Source organism: Hylaeus anthracinus, unplaced genomic scaffold, assembly GCF_026225885.1.
Source record: "Hylaeus anthracinus isolate JK02 unplaced genomic scaffold, UHH_iyHylAnth1.0_haploid 0, whole genome shotgun sequence".
NCBI lineage: Eukaryota > Metazoa > Arthropoda > Insecta > Hymenoptera > Colletidae > Hylaeus > Hylaeus anthracinus.
Window position 1 is genome coordinate 10,962,950 of NW_026533254.1, and position 15,938 is coordinate 10,978,887.

At 43.7% G+C, this 15,938-nt stretch overlaps 1 protein-coding gene across 2 annotated transcripts in view; it reads left to right on the forward strand.

Moving 5' to 3' along the window:
• LOC128896354 (uncharacterized) overlaps positions 1 to 15,117 on the forward strand; it is a 36,875-nt gene extending 21,758 nt beyond the window's left edge. The window contains exons 2-8 of one of the 2 annotated variants that reach the window (XM_054159695.1): positions 1,766 to 1,845; positions 9,419 to 9,663; positions 10,911 to 11,104; positions 11,618 to 11,740; positions 12,168 to 12,382; positions 13,420 to 13,803; positions 14,529 to 15,117. In XM_054159695.1, the coding sequence (XP_054015670.1) occupies positions 1,804 to 1,845; positions 9,419 to 9,663; positions 10,911 to 11,104; positions 11,618 to 11,740; positions 12,168 to 12,382; positions 13,420 to 13,803; positions 14,529 to 15,092 (1,767 nt within the window). In that variant the 5' untranslated portion in view covers positions 1,766 to 1,803 and the 3' untranslated portion in view covers positions 15,093 to 15,117. Of the gene's footprint in view, positions 1 to 758; positions 1,846 to 9,418; positions 9,664 to 10,910; positions 11,105 to 11,617; positions 11,741 to 12,167; positions 12,383 to 13,419; positions 13,804 to 14,528 lie in introns of those variants that run through there. The other variant, XM_054159696.1, reaches the window with a different exon arrangement.
• Positions 15,118 to 15,938: the final 821 nt, after the last annotated feature.

A 15,938-nucleotide genomic window follows, 5' to 3' on the forward strand; every position in this document is an offset into this window, starting at 1 on the left:
CGTTCCTCTTAATGCTGAATATCAATCGGCGTGGCGAGGCTTGATTAATTTTCTCAATTATCTAATTGATATTCATATCAATCAACGGTTGTCGAACACGCGTAGAATCAAGTGGAGGAGGTAAACAATTTTAAAATCAATCAACAATCTTTCTTTTCCTTCCACTGATCTTACAACCGAGCAAATTACGAGACAGTATTAGGTACAATGTTTCGACGAAGAGGTTGTACGAACATCTCTAGGCAGAAACTAATCTTGACAGAGAAAATGAAGCAATTCAACATCAGAAGCCACGTGAACGTTGCACGATACCCCCATTGTTGTAATTGACTGATTTTCCTCGGCATATTTCATTTACCACTGTGATGTGTACAAGCGTAGCCAAACGTTTGAGCTTCTCTGTATTTACGATATCCTATCATTTACATCCTCCGGGGTCGATATTGTTGTCGACGAAAACATGGATCGCATCGATCGAGGTTGCCTGTACTGTACGCAAAACTGCAATTAGAATGACGCTCGAGGAACTACCCGAACCGGTAACGTATCGCTTATCGATTCATTAACAACTCCGTTGCGACTACATCCTAATCAACAAAGAACCGTTGGTGAGTAGGTTATTCTACAAACGCGCCGGTTGTAAGTTGTAACTCCCCCCCCCCCCTCCCTCCAGGCTCCCCCCATAGCATTTAAAACGTTGCTCCATAGGGTAAAGGCAACTGTATTCGCTATCTTCGCGAGGTATCTCGTGCGATAAATCAACGTAAAAGTCGAACGATACTTATCGGTAGGTCATTGCTAGCCGAGAGTAGAGTTACCGATACGAAAATGTATGAAACTTGTTACTCCAGGGTCGGACGATTAATGTCAGCGTGTCCGTACTAGTTCCGATGTTTAATCAATGTTTGTGTTGCGCACGTTTTAACAGTCAAGTTTCCTTGCGCGTTACGTTGTGTTTAAAATTTTCTTGAATACTATTTAAACATCTTTTTTTTTTTTTTTTTTGGAGGAGTGAGAAGACGAAAAAGAATTACTGTAGTGCGAAGATTACTTTTATACCTAAAATGTGACAGTGATAAAAGTGACATATCTGTCCAATTTATCACCCCTAAAGACACATTTATCGTCTCCTAATTCCCACACATTCCCTAAACACCCGATTAAAACATCCATCGTCGTTCACCATCGGCCCACAAACGAACTAATTACCGGCCATCAAGATTGTCAAGTCATTCGAGGTACGAAATCCGTTTCATATCTCGTACATCAGAGATAAATGTACCAACACCGTATTCCTAACGATATCGCTTAATAGCACCCCGTCCGAATCTTAAATATCATGTAGTACGCGTAGTCCCAAGCTTCGATCGCGATTACCTCCGCTCGATAATTTCCCGAATAACGCGTAATCGTTCGAGAGGCTACTATGTTGCATCGAGTTGTGTGCCCCATCGTTATATCGGTATCGATCTTATTTATCTAAACTTGTAACGCGTATCCTGATTCCGCAGAATGGATCGGGCACACGTACACTCGTGAAACCCCATGACCATGATTTCTCTTCGCAAATCAATTTTGCGCCGGGAGACCTCCTTGGGATTCGAACCGCGACCTGGCCGGCCGGTGTTCAGTTAATTTGCTCGCTAGACCATGGTGGTCGGATAAATTAAAATAGATCCGGCTGCGAATTCCTACGGGCCTGGCTAGATTGCGTGCGATTAGAGCATCATCCGCCGTTCCTAACGACGAACGTTTGTCTTTCCAGGGAAGCGTATCTCATCGTGAGAGGCTGGGACCTCCAGGATGCCAGGGGTGTGGAGGTTGCTACGTATGATGATCTATATGGTGAGTGATACTGCAATTAACGAACGTGCATGCATCTGCCATAACGCGAGCAAAACGGCTGCGGATACCACTAGGAGCGGACCCACATGGAAAATGTAATTCAATATTGGTCTAACGGTTAGCCTCTGTGAAGCCTGCATGGGGAACGTCTGTTTACATTTGCCCGCGCAATAGGTATCGTACGCGGGTCGGATAAACGCAATTGTGCTACCTCGCGATGCGTCGTCGAGTTGTTTAAACCACATGCCTGGCAAATGCTGTTTCGTTTGATCTGTTCAGCATTTCCTGCGATTCCGAATCGCGTAACTTGGATCGAAACGGGTTTGTACGAGTGCGATGACGTTGGTCGTCCTATGGAAGCCTGAAATAAATTAACCCTTGAAATTAATTGTTGAATTTCCTTGGTGAAAAGCTCTGTCACTCATATATGATGTGCCATTCGTCGTGTTAAAATTGTCTGGCTATTCTCGAATATGAATGAAAATTTTCTCTTGCACTCAAAGGTTCGATGGGTTAAGTAAGTACCGAACGATAAAAGAGAAAAATTTCTCGACACCGATCCCATCGCCCGCCTGCCCCTTCCATTAAGTTGCAACGAATGCTTGTGGTTCATTACGGACGATTCTCCAGTCTAATGGTGGCACCGCGTCGAATAAGACCGCATGCCTGGGATTCCCATAGCCAACAAGACCGTAGTCGTTGCATGGTCCAGCAATCGCGCAACTCCTCGCAGATTCTCTTATCTCCCAGCGCATCCTTTTGTCGAGACAATCGAATCGTAGATCGTGCCGAGGTTCGGCCACCAATTCCGTTAACGGTCTATAATTTCGAGTATGTTTCCTAACGCCGCCATACTCCTCGTGGATCCCTTAATTAAAGGCTAACGGGCTTAGGAGTAAAACCCTGACAAGGGGGTACCGTTCAGAACGAGAAACGATGGACGAAAGGTGGGGGGAAAAGCGTTCCCTCCTCCCCCTGGCCACCATCCAGGTACGAACAGAGAATGGATGGAACGTGGCGCGTTCTGAAACGACTCCCAATGAGAAATTCGTCATAGTTCGATGACAATGCGATGACGCAGCGGGAGACTCGTCGGCTCACAAGCGGATATTGCCTACTCTAGGTACCGTTACGCGTGTCTTGCGACCTTCTTTTCCTCTTTTTCCCTCTGCACCTGCTTCCTCTGAAAGTTATTCAGGACCCCTGCGCAACCTATTGGCCCCGCGACGTTATTGCGTCTGCGGAGTGAGACCTCTTACTGCGGTCTCGCGCAGGAAATGCGTCGCGTCCTCTCGCGTGTCTGCTCCTTGGCAAATTTATGCGCTTCCGTGTCCATATTGTTCGCGCTGCTGGATTTATTATTCGTCCCACGGAGGACCGTGCACTCGCCAACTTTCATGGATTTCTTTACGTGTATGCAAAGCAACCGAGGGACCGTTGGCCGCGTCTTGTTTTAAATCCACGATATGGCTTCTGCGAAAAGAGAGATAGATCTTCGCTTGCAATCTGCTCGGGCAGGTAAAGCCAGGCGATCTTGGCAATGACCGCTCTGTGGAATTTTATACGTGGATATGGTTAACCCTTTCAAAACCTGAATTATCTTTTTTTTGATCGTACTAATGCAATTCAATTTTTAGGGTTAACTTCGAATAAAATTAGTATGGAAAAAAGATTCTAATAGTGTTGTTTTCGAGGAAAACTGGCCCTCCTTCATATCCACAAATGACATTCGCCCTAAACGATAGTGTCGGTAATTGTTCGATTTTGTGTCCTCAATTGTGGATCTAATCTAATATGGATGCCATTGTACATATTAAAATAAATGATTCGTTAATTATTACCAAATATTTAATATTGCCTTTAGCAGAGTACAGGTTAATAACAAATCAATGACACGTGTTCTCACCAGGATCGCAAGTTCTTCAAAAGTCTCTTCCATTAATTCATCACGTTGTTTTGACGTTGTAGTCTTCTCTTTGCTCGTTTCAACATCTGCGTAACATGTCTGCCCATCCACGTTACTTAATCTTTTCTGTTGATTAATCACGTTGTTTTGACGTAGTCGTTCTTTCTTTGCTGGTTTATCATCCCCGTAACATGACTGCTTGTTCTCATTGCTTACCAGGCACGTAAGAAACTCTATACACTGTGGATCTTTTGATCTTAATAGCGAACGATATGATGCATGTGCGCGAATAATTATCCGTTGAAGGAGCAACGCGTTTACAGGTTTTATAATTTCACAGAAGATGTAAGGACTGTCCTACACATTAGAATTTTGTAGTAAAATACAGTATACATATATTTAAACGATACTGGTGGTACGATCGACATTGTAACAAATTCGTTTTATTTCGTACTCAAATTAAAAAGCGATTGTTAGTCGGGGTATGATTCAACTTCTTACAAGTAAAGTAACGGTTTCATTTTGGAAGGTAATCTAAATTACACACGGAGATTCATCATTTCTTTTGTTCGATACATCGGAGGAACCTGTAATTTAGGTCTTTCGCCGGGAACATTCGACTTTTCATTGTGTGTTGTTAGGAGCCTCATCAGTGAGGCTGACCCAGCAAGCTTCGCCATAGGTGCGACTAGACCGTGCAATTAATTGCTGTATGAAGCAATGCTGGATTAAAAGAACCATGAGAAATTCAAGAATTACTTTTGTACCATATTATTATCCTGGATTATCAGTCAAATTTCTATTATTTTATACTTTTATACATTGCACGAATCGATTAACTCCATGAAAGAAAAAGTGGAAAAATCCGATGAAATGGCATCCCTAGAATCTATAAACGCACCGTACATAAAAATTTGTACCAAATGATTGTTTTTTCCCATAAAACGGCAATCATTTTTCGGCATCGGTCTTTGAATCGCGAACCACCGCTGGATGCTTCATGGGTATCCACTCGAAGGAACGTGACGGGGAGAAATAGACGCTCGTCCCAAGCAAAGACAAGCGCATAAGCGGGCAGAGAGGAAGCTATTTCCGCGTGTCACGAGCAGCACAATCGAGCACCGAGACGGGCATTAGTATTCGAACGCTAGAAGAGCCGCGATGGGAAACTCACCTACCTGCGCGCCTCACGTTCGAGTCACTCGGAATACTGATATATTCGCTGTTGCGACGAACCGCCGCGGAATCGTAAAGTCTATATCCCTGCGAATTGCTTCAGACCGCGACGCGTAATATAAATATCGTTTGCCATTCGTTTCACGTTCGAAAGCACGGGCGCATTGTCCCCAGGTTGATAGATGGCGGAGATAGAACCTCGCTCGTTCGCGGCGACCTCGACGATTTCTATAGCTTCGATTTTGCTTTTCCCAAACGCGAGGAAAATCTATCCGAATAATAGGACTCTTGGTTGAACTCGAAGTAAAAGACTTAGACCACCGCCCCCTGGTGGATGCTGCAGCGATTTAGGAGGACGCTGACGGCCAATGTGGGCTATAATTCAAAAGTTCTTAATTGCATTTCCTTCGTCATATTCAGTGGAACGTGGGTTCGGTGCAGTAACCAATTTATTAACAAAAAAAAAAGAAACCAATTGCGAATAGTAAATCGCGGTGATTTAAGATTACTGCTGACGAAAATAAAGCCGAGGATAACTAAATTGTTAGCAGCACACCAGATTCATCCTTCTCGTTAAGATGATTTCGAATGTTTTAACTTTTTTTTTTGTATTACATTCTATTCCGAGTTCAATAAATAGTTTCATAATTTCAAAGTTCGATGTTTCTAATTTACACCTTTCTATATTTTACGAAAAAGGTATAAACATTAATACATATATATTTCGTATTAATTGCTATTAAAATTAACAAAAAATTAATTTCCAGGGGGCGCTAAGTAATAGTTTTTCTGGAAAGGGAGCGGTAGGACAAAAAAGTTTGGGAACCACTGACTTAGATGTTGGAACGATGATATAATCCCGAAAATATCGCCATTCGTTTCCGTGACGCTATTTTTCTATCGAATCATCCTGCGAAGTGTCGCCGTGTCTCGCACTTTGCGTACAATGGCAGCAATGGGTATCGAAAATCGTTCTCCGTTGATTCGCCGATCCTCGATGTCGAGCATGAATCGAGGCGCGGCGGAGACGACGGACGGACGAGCACGGAAAAACAAGGCTCTCTCGCGACCAGCGTCGCGGACGCACACACGCGCGTGGTCCAGGCGTATGCCAGGTGCGTAATCATTTCTAATGAAACGTTGTCATTTAACAGTGCGATTGTAAGAGCGCAGAAACTTGTTTTCACTTGCGCGAAAAACGGCGACCGTTAATGCAGCGGTAAAGACGCCTCTCCCGTTACAGCATTGCGCGCGAGCAAGCCACGGGCATATACGCGGGGAACACCTTCCTTCGACGATGCTCACTTACGCGTACGTGTCGCGGATTTTCTGCGGCTGAGCCCGACCCATTCGGTCGTGTTAGTACGCTGGGTTCGAGGTAATACGCCCAAAGACGTACCGAAGAATGCACGCAGAGCGGAGACATTTCTAGAAATCCTTGCGGACGAACACGCCTAATCTCCCACGGCCTGCGCGCCTCTGACTCCCGTCCTCGGGATTCTTGGATCTTCGGGATATGGGACGAGGGAGGAAAAAAAACTAGGATCAGTTGGAACCAGAGCATTGGGGCATTGGGGAGATACTGTTTTTGCCACAAGGAAATGATAATTGCCTTCTGGATGGCTGCTTAGATTAGGTTTCAACGTTTCATGCTCTTATATAACTAAAATGCTTTATGTCTTCGAAGCGTTGAGTTCGTTGAGTTTGTCTATGGGTTGGACCTCAGAGCATTGGGGGAATAGGAAGATACTGTTTTTGGCACCAGGAAATGATAATTGCCTTCTGGATGACTGCTTAGATCAGGTTTCAATGTTTCAAACTCTTGTAACTAACCTCCTTTATATTTTTGAAGCGTTGGTTCGTTGAGGCAGTCTATGGGTTGGGCCTCTCGCCTGACTCCTACCCCCTCCACGCATTAGAGCGAAGCTATGTATTCCTATACTCAAATTTAAATATTCTAATTCATGTTGAAAATTCTCCAAAAACAGAATTGCTTCTATAAAGGATCAACATAGTTCTAAGACTACTAAGCTTGGCAATTTGATCCATGTACTTCAAATTTCTTCCTAAAATCACTCAATTATTAACAATGCTTTTATCGCAGTTTTTGAAGGCAATCACTGTAAAAGAAAATAGTAATTTTACTCTATACAACTTCCTCCCACTCATTTTTGAGAAATGAATCCACCATCCTTTCGGTCGTCATTTCCCGCTCATTTAATATCCATTCACTATGATTTGCTACTCCACGCTCAACTACCGCTACTTCCTACCTTACTCCGTGGGCACTTTATTAATCGCAATCGATCTTCGACCGATCGAATATTTCATTTGCTACGACCTAATAGGATCCGTTGTATCGTCGGAACGAGAGTCGCTCATTCATCGCCGCGGGATTTACGGTCAGAGTAGACGCGCCGCGGATGAATGTTGCAACGAGTAGTTTACGATAACCGTAATGACACAATCGGCAACGTCTGATTGAAAATAACGACGCTGGACACGCGAAATTATAGACGCCGTGGGATAGGTCTCGTCGAGGCGCTCGTTCGGGATATAACTCGCTATTCGAGCCGTCGCGGTTGATTTGTATCTCATTCGGTTTTAGCTCATTGGTAACAGACCGTTTCGAAGGCTGTAACTTGGTTTTTTATCGGTTGCTAACGCGCACGGGGAATATCCTGTACGTTACCGAGTAAAGCTCATCCCAGGATGATCTACATGGGTGCGCGCGGGCTGCGATTGGTGCACGCGCGATAATAATTTCACAATTCACGACAAGGGTATCTTCTATGCTTCGAACCGGTACGCGTAATGAACGATGGATCGGCTATTACGGCAGTCGTTAAGTAATCTCTCCTGCATATAGCTTAAGACGACTTACGGTTTGCATCCTCGAGAATAAATAGTAAAGTCTCTGTTCCGAGCGGTGCTTGCGAGTGTTAGGCGAACGATGAATATCCCGGAGGATGATGTACTGGCATGAGACTCTTCCTTTGGCTTCGTCGTGATCTTTATTGGGGTTCTAAATTAAATAGGGTCAGGAATAGATTGCTTTCATTAACAAGCAAGATTCCTCGAGAATCGGATACTCCATCCTCTAAGAAGAATTCTCGAGAAGCTAATTCCAATTGCGATCTTGATACTTGAAAAGTCACGTACGTCTTGTAGAATTTCATGCACCGCGATATTACAGAAAATTATACACGCGAGCATTTTCAGTTATAAAAACAGTTGTACTTATTCTATTATGAATTTATCCCAGTTTCACACAGCTGGGAAACAGTAGACTACAACGAACCGTAATTAACCAGCTGCAATGTGTACAATTTTCTCAATTACCGTCACATGTATCGCGGTTAACGTCTGACAAAAGGATTACCTAAAATGTAGCAAGCACAATGTGAACAACCGTTTATCTAAATATTCATACGACACACGTTGCCTCGATATAAATTTACGCAGTTTTAAACAGGAATTTCATGAAGAAACCGTTGCAGTAATTGTCCCATTCTTACGGAGGAAACGCGATAAAAGACTGAACCAACTAATTTTGAATAACAATAATACCAGAGAATTTACATGCTGATCGTGCGAAAATTTACGATCAGGATACCCCCAGTTCGTAAATAACATCTATGAGATCACTCTCTTGACTTTCAGAGCGTAACCAACCTATAAAAGTTTTATACCGATTATATATCTAGGTAACTATACCGCAACTCTTGCCCATCCTGTTACTCAATCAGATTGGACATACTGGCGTGTTGTATCCTGGAACTATACAAGTTGCAACCTTCAACACCTGATTTCATACAGATACGTTAATCTTTCTCGATCTCATCCATCTCGTGGGTTGTATGATAATTGCTTCATAACTCCGTTACCAGCCTATGGAGAGTAGGTACAACTGTTACCGTGGTCATTCAATTCGTCTAAAAAATTCCTTACAAAGTTACAAACAACACGTAGAAATTACTATGAAATTATTTTTCCTCTGTAAAATATTCATCGACACTACCGCTGTATTTAATTTGAGAAACACTGATTCAATTCCCCCAGAAAAATAAACTTCCACGAATAAAATCTCCTCGAGAAATAAAAGGAAAAGTTTCGGAATAGTTAAGCGGCATCTAAACGAAGAGCTGCGCTATTCGGGTCGCCGACGAGTGGATAACCCAATCCAGCGTCCGCGATTTCGCCGCACAAAGGATTAATGAAATCGTCAGAGTTACAGTATCCCCAACAGATACAGACATAAACTGCGAGGAATTGCTGAACTCGTAATAAATTTTGACACAATGGCCTGACCACCGTCGACAACCGCTAACTGGTGATTTACGCGCGTAACTTTGGGTCGCTCCTGGCCGAACGATATTCATAGAAGGCAGTAGCACGCGTGCCTCGTGATCCCCCGCGGTAAACCAGTGAGAAAGGAAGAGGAGGTCGTCGAGAGTTCAAGGTAGAAAAATGTGTTCGTTGAATGCACAGGTGGTTGGCTTGAAGAGCGTCGGTAGCAACAGCGACATTTGGCCGCTGGAGAGGCCAGAAGGAATGCCAGCCATACAATCCCTCGAAGTGATGTGCGGAAAGGATCACATGGACGTGCATCTCTCGTTCTCGCAACCCTTCGAAGGCATAGTCTCGTCCAAAGGCCAGCACGCCGATCCTCGATGCGTCTACGTTCCGCCTTCCACCGGGCAAACTTTCTTCTCCTTTCGGATAGCCTACGCGAGGTAAGACCATTAGATTTCCCATCTACTCGTTCAGCTGTGCTTATCTTGAAAAATATCTTTATAGGGAGGCTCTACGACCCTATAACTTGGGTCTATCAAAAGATTTAAGAGATGCTTAGCAAGCAAACCTAGATAATTTACCATGGAGGCTATAGAAAATTCTGTAGAAATAAATATAGTCAGTCCCATAAATATTCCTACCTTCTACGTCTATTAAAGAAATCTATCTAAATTTAACGATAGGTTTGCTATTTTCAAATAAATATTTCAATATTAATACACACAAGTGTAAAGTTCATTCGTGCACATATTTATAATGAAAATTTTATTTAAAAATATTACATCTACCATTTAATTTAGGCAGATTTATTTAATAGACATAAAAGGTACGAATATTTATGGGACTGACGTGTGGAGGATTCATGACTTTGTTGTTTACCTTGATTAAAACGTGGGCCATTTTAAACTTTGAGAGCCTAATTTACAAATCCAAATAAACAATAAAAATATTACTCGCAAAACGAAATCTTATAATCTTCAGTATCATTATCTTAGCAATGACATCAAATCGTTTGAAATTCCTCAACTTTGAGTGTACTATTTATTTTTAACCCTGATTCAATTAATAACGTGCCACAAATTTCGATCCAATTAGCATCAAAATGAGCTAAACGACGGATAGTCTCACTAAGAAAATTTATGTCATAATTATCACTCTTTGGCAATCTGGTCGAAAGTCGTTCCCACAGATAACTTTAAATTTAATTGATCGAGTTCTTATGGAGAAACCTGTTCGACAACATGTTATTTAAAATGTTCTTCAAAATGTGTAGAGTCAACTGTGGCAGGTTTGGGAGGATCTGAAAACTTTGAGGAGCCGCAATGACACTATAATATTCTTATTCCATACGTGGGATTAATTAATTAATGGGGCGATTAAGTAAGAGTATGTTTGCAATTACAAATAATCGACTAGAGTGCCAGAGAATTGGTTTCAGCGGCTGGTGGAAAACCTGGAACATGATACGAGGAGTTTCCATTGTAACTGTGTCAATCTTTAAATATCAGTCATATGTCAACGTTAATTTCTATCTAAATAACGAAGCGTCATAATACGAAAGAGTACAGGACTTTTCGGTCCATTTTCACCCAAAGAATTAGATAATACTACAAGAAATCCCTAAAATATACCCAAACATTCATCAATGAATTAATTTATCTTAAAGATTCTCTTCTTTTCGTCACAGATGCGGCACCAAACCGGACATGCACGGCCAATTCTACGAAAACACCGTAGTCGTTCAGTACGACAAAGACCTGCTCGAGGTCTGGGACGAGGCGAAACGATTGCGATGCGAGTGGTTCAACGATTACGAGAAAACCGCCTCGAAACCGCCGATGGTGATCGCCGATCTCGACGTGATACAATTAGACTTCAGAGGTACGGTTTCCCCCATCATGTACGCGTCAGTCTAACGTCGCCTATCGACGATAAATAAACAATCACGGTATACCTTAACGTTGTCGCGGAGTCTATCGAACGGTCGCGTGAGATCCCCGAGATAAATCGTGATGTACTTTAAACACCGTGAGACGGAACCGCGGGATCTATCGACACGACAGAGCAATTGCGACGGGCACTCGTTGCCCGATGTACGTGCGAGCAGTTTACGTCAGCCACATTTTACCGTGTACGAGAACTACGGGACACGTAGCGGATAGGAGAAACGATGATCCCTCGGCGCAAAGAGTTTAATACGAGGTAAACGATGGTACCGTATACGGTAACTCGTGCACCCGCGGTTTACCACAGGTGGAACCGCAGCCACGCCACTTAATTTCAATTTATGCAACGCGTATAAATTGCGCCTGGCGCGTCGCGCCTAGAAAGCACGAACCGCCCCTACCTCCGGGTCGCACAAATACGAGCATGCCAGTTCTATTGATATTGCAGGCGACAACGTGGATTGTTGGATGGAAATTCAACACGGCAAGGGACCATGGGCGCCGCCGGTCTCCGGGATAGTGCCGCTCGGCTCCACCCTCACCCTGGTCGTCGCTATAAACGATTATCGAGGTAACGACCGACGCACATTTCGAACCGCTGGAACAAATGTAGCGATCTCGTGGAAACTGCAGGGGTGCCAAGACGGTAGCAGCCTAACTGCGGGATACCACTCAGGATTGCCGTGTATTAACGAGTGTGAAATAGGACGACTCTGCTTACGAGTTATAGGATGTTTCAAGATTATGGACAAGTGCACAAGTGAACATTTACGAAAAACCAGAGACTCACCTTTTTAAGATGAATTTTAAATCCCCAAAACTTTTGAATCAATTACGTTTAATTCCATAGCACAATTAGTTCGAATTCCATCTGATTGCTTAACGGACACTTGGAAACCGACTTGAGCAGATCGCTATATTTGTTTCGACTCTACGCGAGACACCGTGAACTTCTATCAAAGGCAACTAACGTAACTTTTCTCGTTATCTCGATCCAGGAGAATTCGACATGCGTGTCAAGTCGTGCGTGGCGTCGGACGGTGGTGGGCACACGATACAGCTAAGCGACGAGTTCGGATGCGTGCTTAGGCCGAAAATGATCAGCCGATTCCTGAAGGCGCGAGGCTCGGATGATCGGGCGACAGTCATCACTTACGCCTTCTTTCACGCGTTCAAGTTCCCGGACGCGCTCAGCGTGCACATCAAGTGCAAGGTAAACCATGGTGGCCTTCAATCAGGAACGTAATTATCGCCAGATGAAATATTGCGTTGTTAGGCTACCGTGTTAGGGATGGGATCAAGCACAGGAAGAAGCATTTTAAGAAAGACAGGAAGCAATTCCAAGTAGAATTGAATCGGTAGGTACCTGTTTATCTCGATGTCGTCGCTAAAGATGGGATTGAGATCAATAGGTACTTACGAATCTAATTGTAGAATATTTTGAAGAACTGCTCTGCAAGATTCTAAGTTGCTAGTGATATCCATTCGCTAATCACAATTTCAGTTTTAACCCTTTACATTCCGAATTTAATTTCAATTTCGTTACAAGCAGCTCCCAACGCTTCTAAGTGTTTTATTTGAAATTTACTTTAACTAAAAAAAGAAGGGAATTTAAATAAATAAAGGAAGAAACAACTTCACCTAAATACCAGTTTTATTCTCACTTTTGTTGTATTTTGTAATCTTCGAGTGTATGATTTTCGTACGATTATGTATGAAGTGTAAAATACTAATCTATGAAATCTAGTTTCGAATCCTAAGGTGAGCACCTGTAAAATTCGAAAGTTGCGCTTACAAGTATTTCAATATTTGAAGGAATCGAACCTATTACAAGTAGCACTTAAAGAACACACTGTCGAGTACACGAAGCATCGTACGGTTCCATTCTACTAGGAAGTCCGACTTTTGTTTCTCAAAGTGCTTACAGAGGAATCGAATCTGCCTCGACGAGGTTCGAGTCTACTTGAAACTACTACTTTTCTTTCTCGTAATAGTTGGAGGACTCGAGCCTGCTCGGAAGGTGCTCGATCCTGTCGCTAACGTTAACTCGGAGAGCCTTTCGCGAAACCGCAAACAAATATTTACCGTCAAACAGCTGCTAAAGAGGTTCGATGAATTCGCTGAACGCACGACAAAAAGCGTCGACTCGTTCGTTATGCAAATTCGTCCGTTGTAAAAAAAAAAATAAAAAAAGAACGAAGTAGATGACGCGGTCCAGCCGGATGATAAGTTGTTTTGATCAATGTCAAGGTCGAGATTTGTCGTCACGGTTGTTTGGATCACTGTCAACTGAGCGGGTCCGTTGGCCACTACATTCAGGAGCGCAAGGATCAGATACGACCGCAGTATTCGCAGACCACAGCACCGCCCACCGTTCACAATGACGACAATAACAGCGCCGACAAGGATAACGAAAACGCTGGAGGGGGAGCCGAGCAACCGGACGGCTCCCTTTACGACGACATCATTCAAGATGGTGACGAGATGACCTCGATAGGGGGTCACTTCTTGGGGGTCGAGAAGTCGGTCCCGAAGGCGCAGGCGCAGACGAGCAACCGATTACCGGCGCCGGTAGTCGAGCCACAGGACGAGGAGATTCATCCTGACGACGGCGATCTCTCGAGGCCATTCTTGGTAATTATGAGAACGTATTTTTAAAAATGATTTCCTAGTGGACATTTGTTTAGTCCAAGAAAACGTAAGTTAATGACTCTGCGTGTCAAAATAAGACGAAAGTCAAGGATTGCGAAGTTGCGTTCGATGTTCTGTGTCTCTGTGATCTCCGAGTTATTAATCGTATGTCCGAGTATAAAGTGTCTGCGCATGAGGGACTTATACTACTGCCGCTGCGTGGACGGCGCGCCGCTGACTCGCAGCGGGAAAGCAGTGCTCTGCCTTCCACCGTATAATTTAGGAGATTATACCATAACTAGTCAGACTCGCTATTCATCTTCTCATCTCTGCATAGCGCTTGTTTCATAGTCTACGTAGTGACTTATGACATTACGTCAACAACTGCGATATACTAGTCAATCCCATAAATATTCTTACTCGAATTATATAATAATTTTCATATTACCAAATGAACTTTTCATTATAAATATGAACAAGCTTATACATGTATATATTTATATATGAATCAACATATTTATACAAATATACACTTGGAAACGTCAAACCTGCCATTTAATTTAAACAAATTTCTTCGATAGATATAGAGGTTGCGAATATTCATGGGACCGACTGTGCATTGTTTCCAATATTTCAAGTTATCATCTCAATAATAGAAAATAAATTCTCGCCACCATAAAAGCGACCCAATCTTCCACTAGTTCTTAACCCAGTGAATCTATTTTCAGGATCCACCGAGAGTGACGCGATACGAGAGCGAACAGGATCAGTTCCCTCATGGTCCGCGGAATCTCGAGGGTGAGACAGCTGTACCGGTGACACCTCTTTCGTCTCCGAACGGCAGACGAAAGAGATCGGTCGTAGTGTCCGACAGAAAGATACGTAGCGCGGACGTCGGCGTGAGCGGTCTGTACGAAGTGATTTCCGAGGCCGATCTGGCCTTCAGCCCGGACACTCACGCGGAAGCTGTAACGGTCTTTCAAGGTAGAATACGGGAGGAAGTGGTTTATGGTATCTGCCTGCCCATGCCCGGTTTCAGCGCGTTGTTCATCGTTGTTGCTCTCTCCGCGGTGATCTCTGCCCTCGTGGCAGGGGCGATGCTTCATCGGCTGCAAGCGCAACGCGAGGCGGTCGACAGCAGAAAGAACAATAGGGCCGTGCACACGACCAACGGTTGGCTGCCGTACGGGTTGCTACGCGTGCGCTGCACGATGAGACCGGCTCATCCCGAGCAAATCCAACAAAAACAAACGAGTCCAGTCGCCACGAGTCCCTCCGTCGAGAGAGGTTGACCATTCGCGACTGTTCGTGCCGGAGAGCGTTAGGCGCGTCGTCCACGCTCCTCGAAAGACAATGTGCAATAATATGCTGTACAAATTATTTTAAGTGCGTTAAAGCGCGCCCGCGAGTTTCCCACGAACTGTTCCGAGACGACCCTTCTTGGTGTTTACTTAGAGCGAGAGCGAGAGAGTGAACGAGAGAACGAACGAGAGAGAAAGAGAGTTCCAACGATGCGCTTTAAACCGAGCTCCATTTAGAGCAGTGGTTCTTAACCTCTTTTTTTCCCCAAGGATCCCCCTCCCCAACCCCTGCCCGTCTGGTTGGAGATCATGGCAGTGTTGGGCAAAATGGAATCCATGGGTTTGATTACCGGGTGATTTATGGTCCATGGAAATTCGATAGAGTTTATTAATTTATAGTAAATAGCTTTATGGAACGTTACGAAATGCAGGCGTGCCCGGCTATATGAGAGAAATCGGGGTCGGAAATTCGCAATTACTCGGGGTTGGTCGACGATTCAGTCCAGGAATCAATCTGTCGTATCTCGAGCTGAGACCAAACCACGCGTGAATCGTCCAAAGAGAAGAGCGAATGAGATACTCGTCTCGCGTCTCGTATTATGCGCGCTCGGTCATCGAACTTCAAAGCGGTGCCGCAAGTCTGTCTATGTTACAGCCATTTATGTAAACTAAAATCTCTTATAATCTTCATTGCATTATTGCAGAAGTATTTTACAGTTAACCTGTTGATTTGAAGGAACTGAAATGTTTAATTGATTATTATTTAGCGATAAATAGTAACGTATCAGTAAACTTGAATTCCATTTATACTTGAAAACCCATAATTGTCCTTGTATC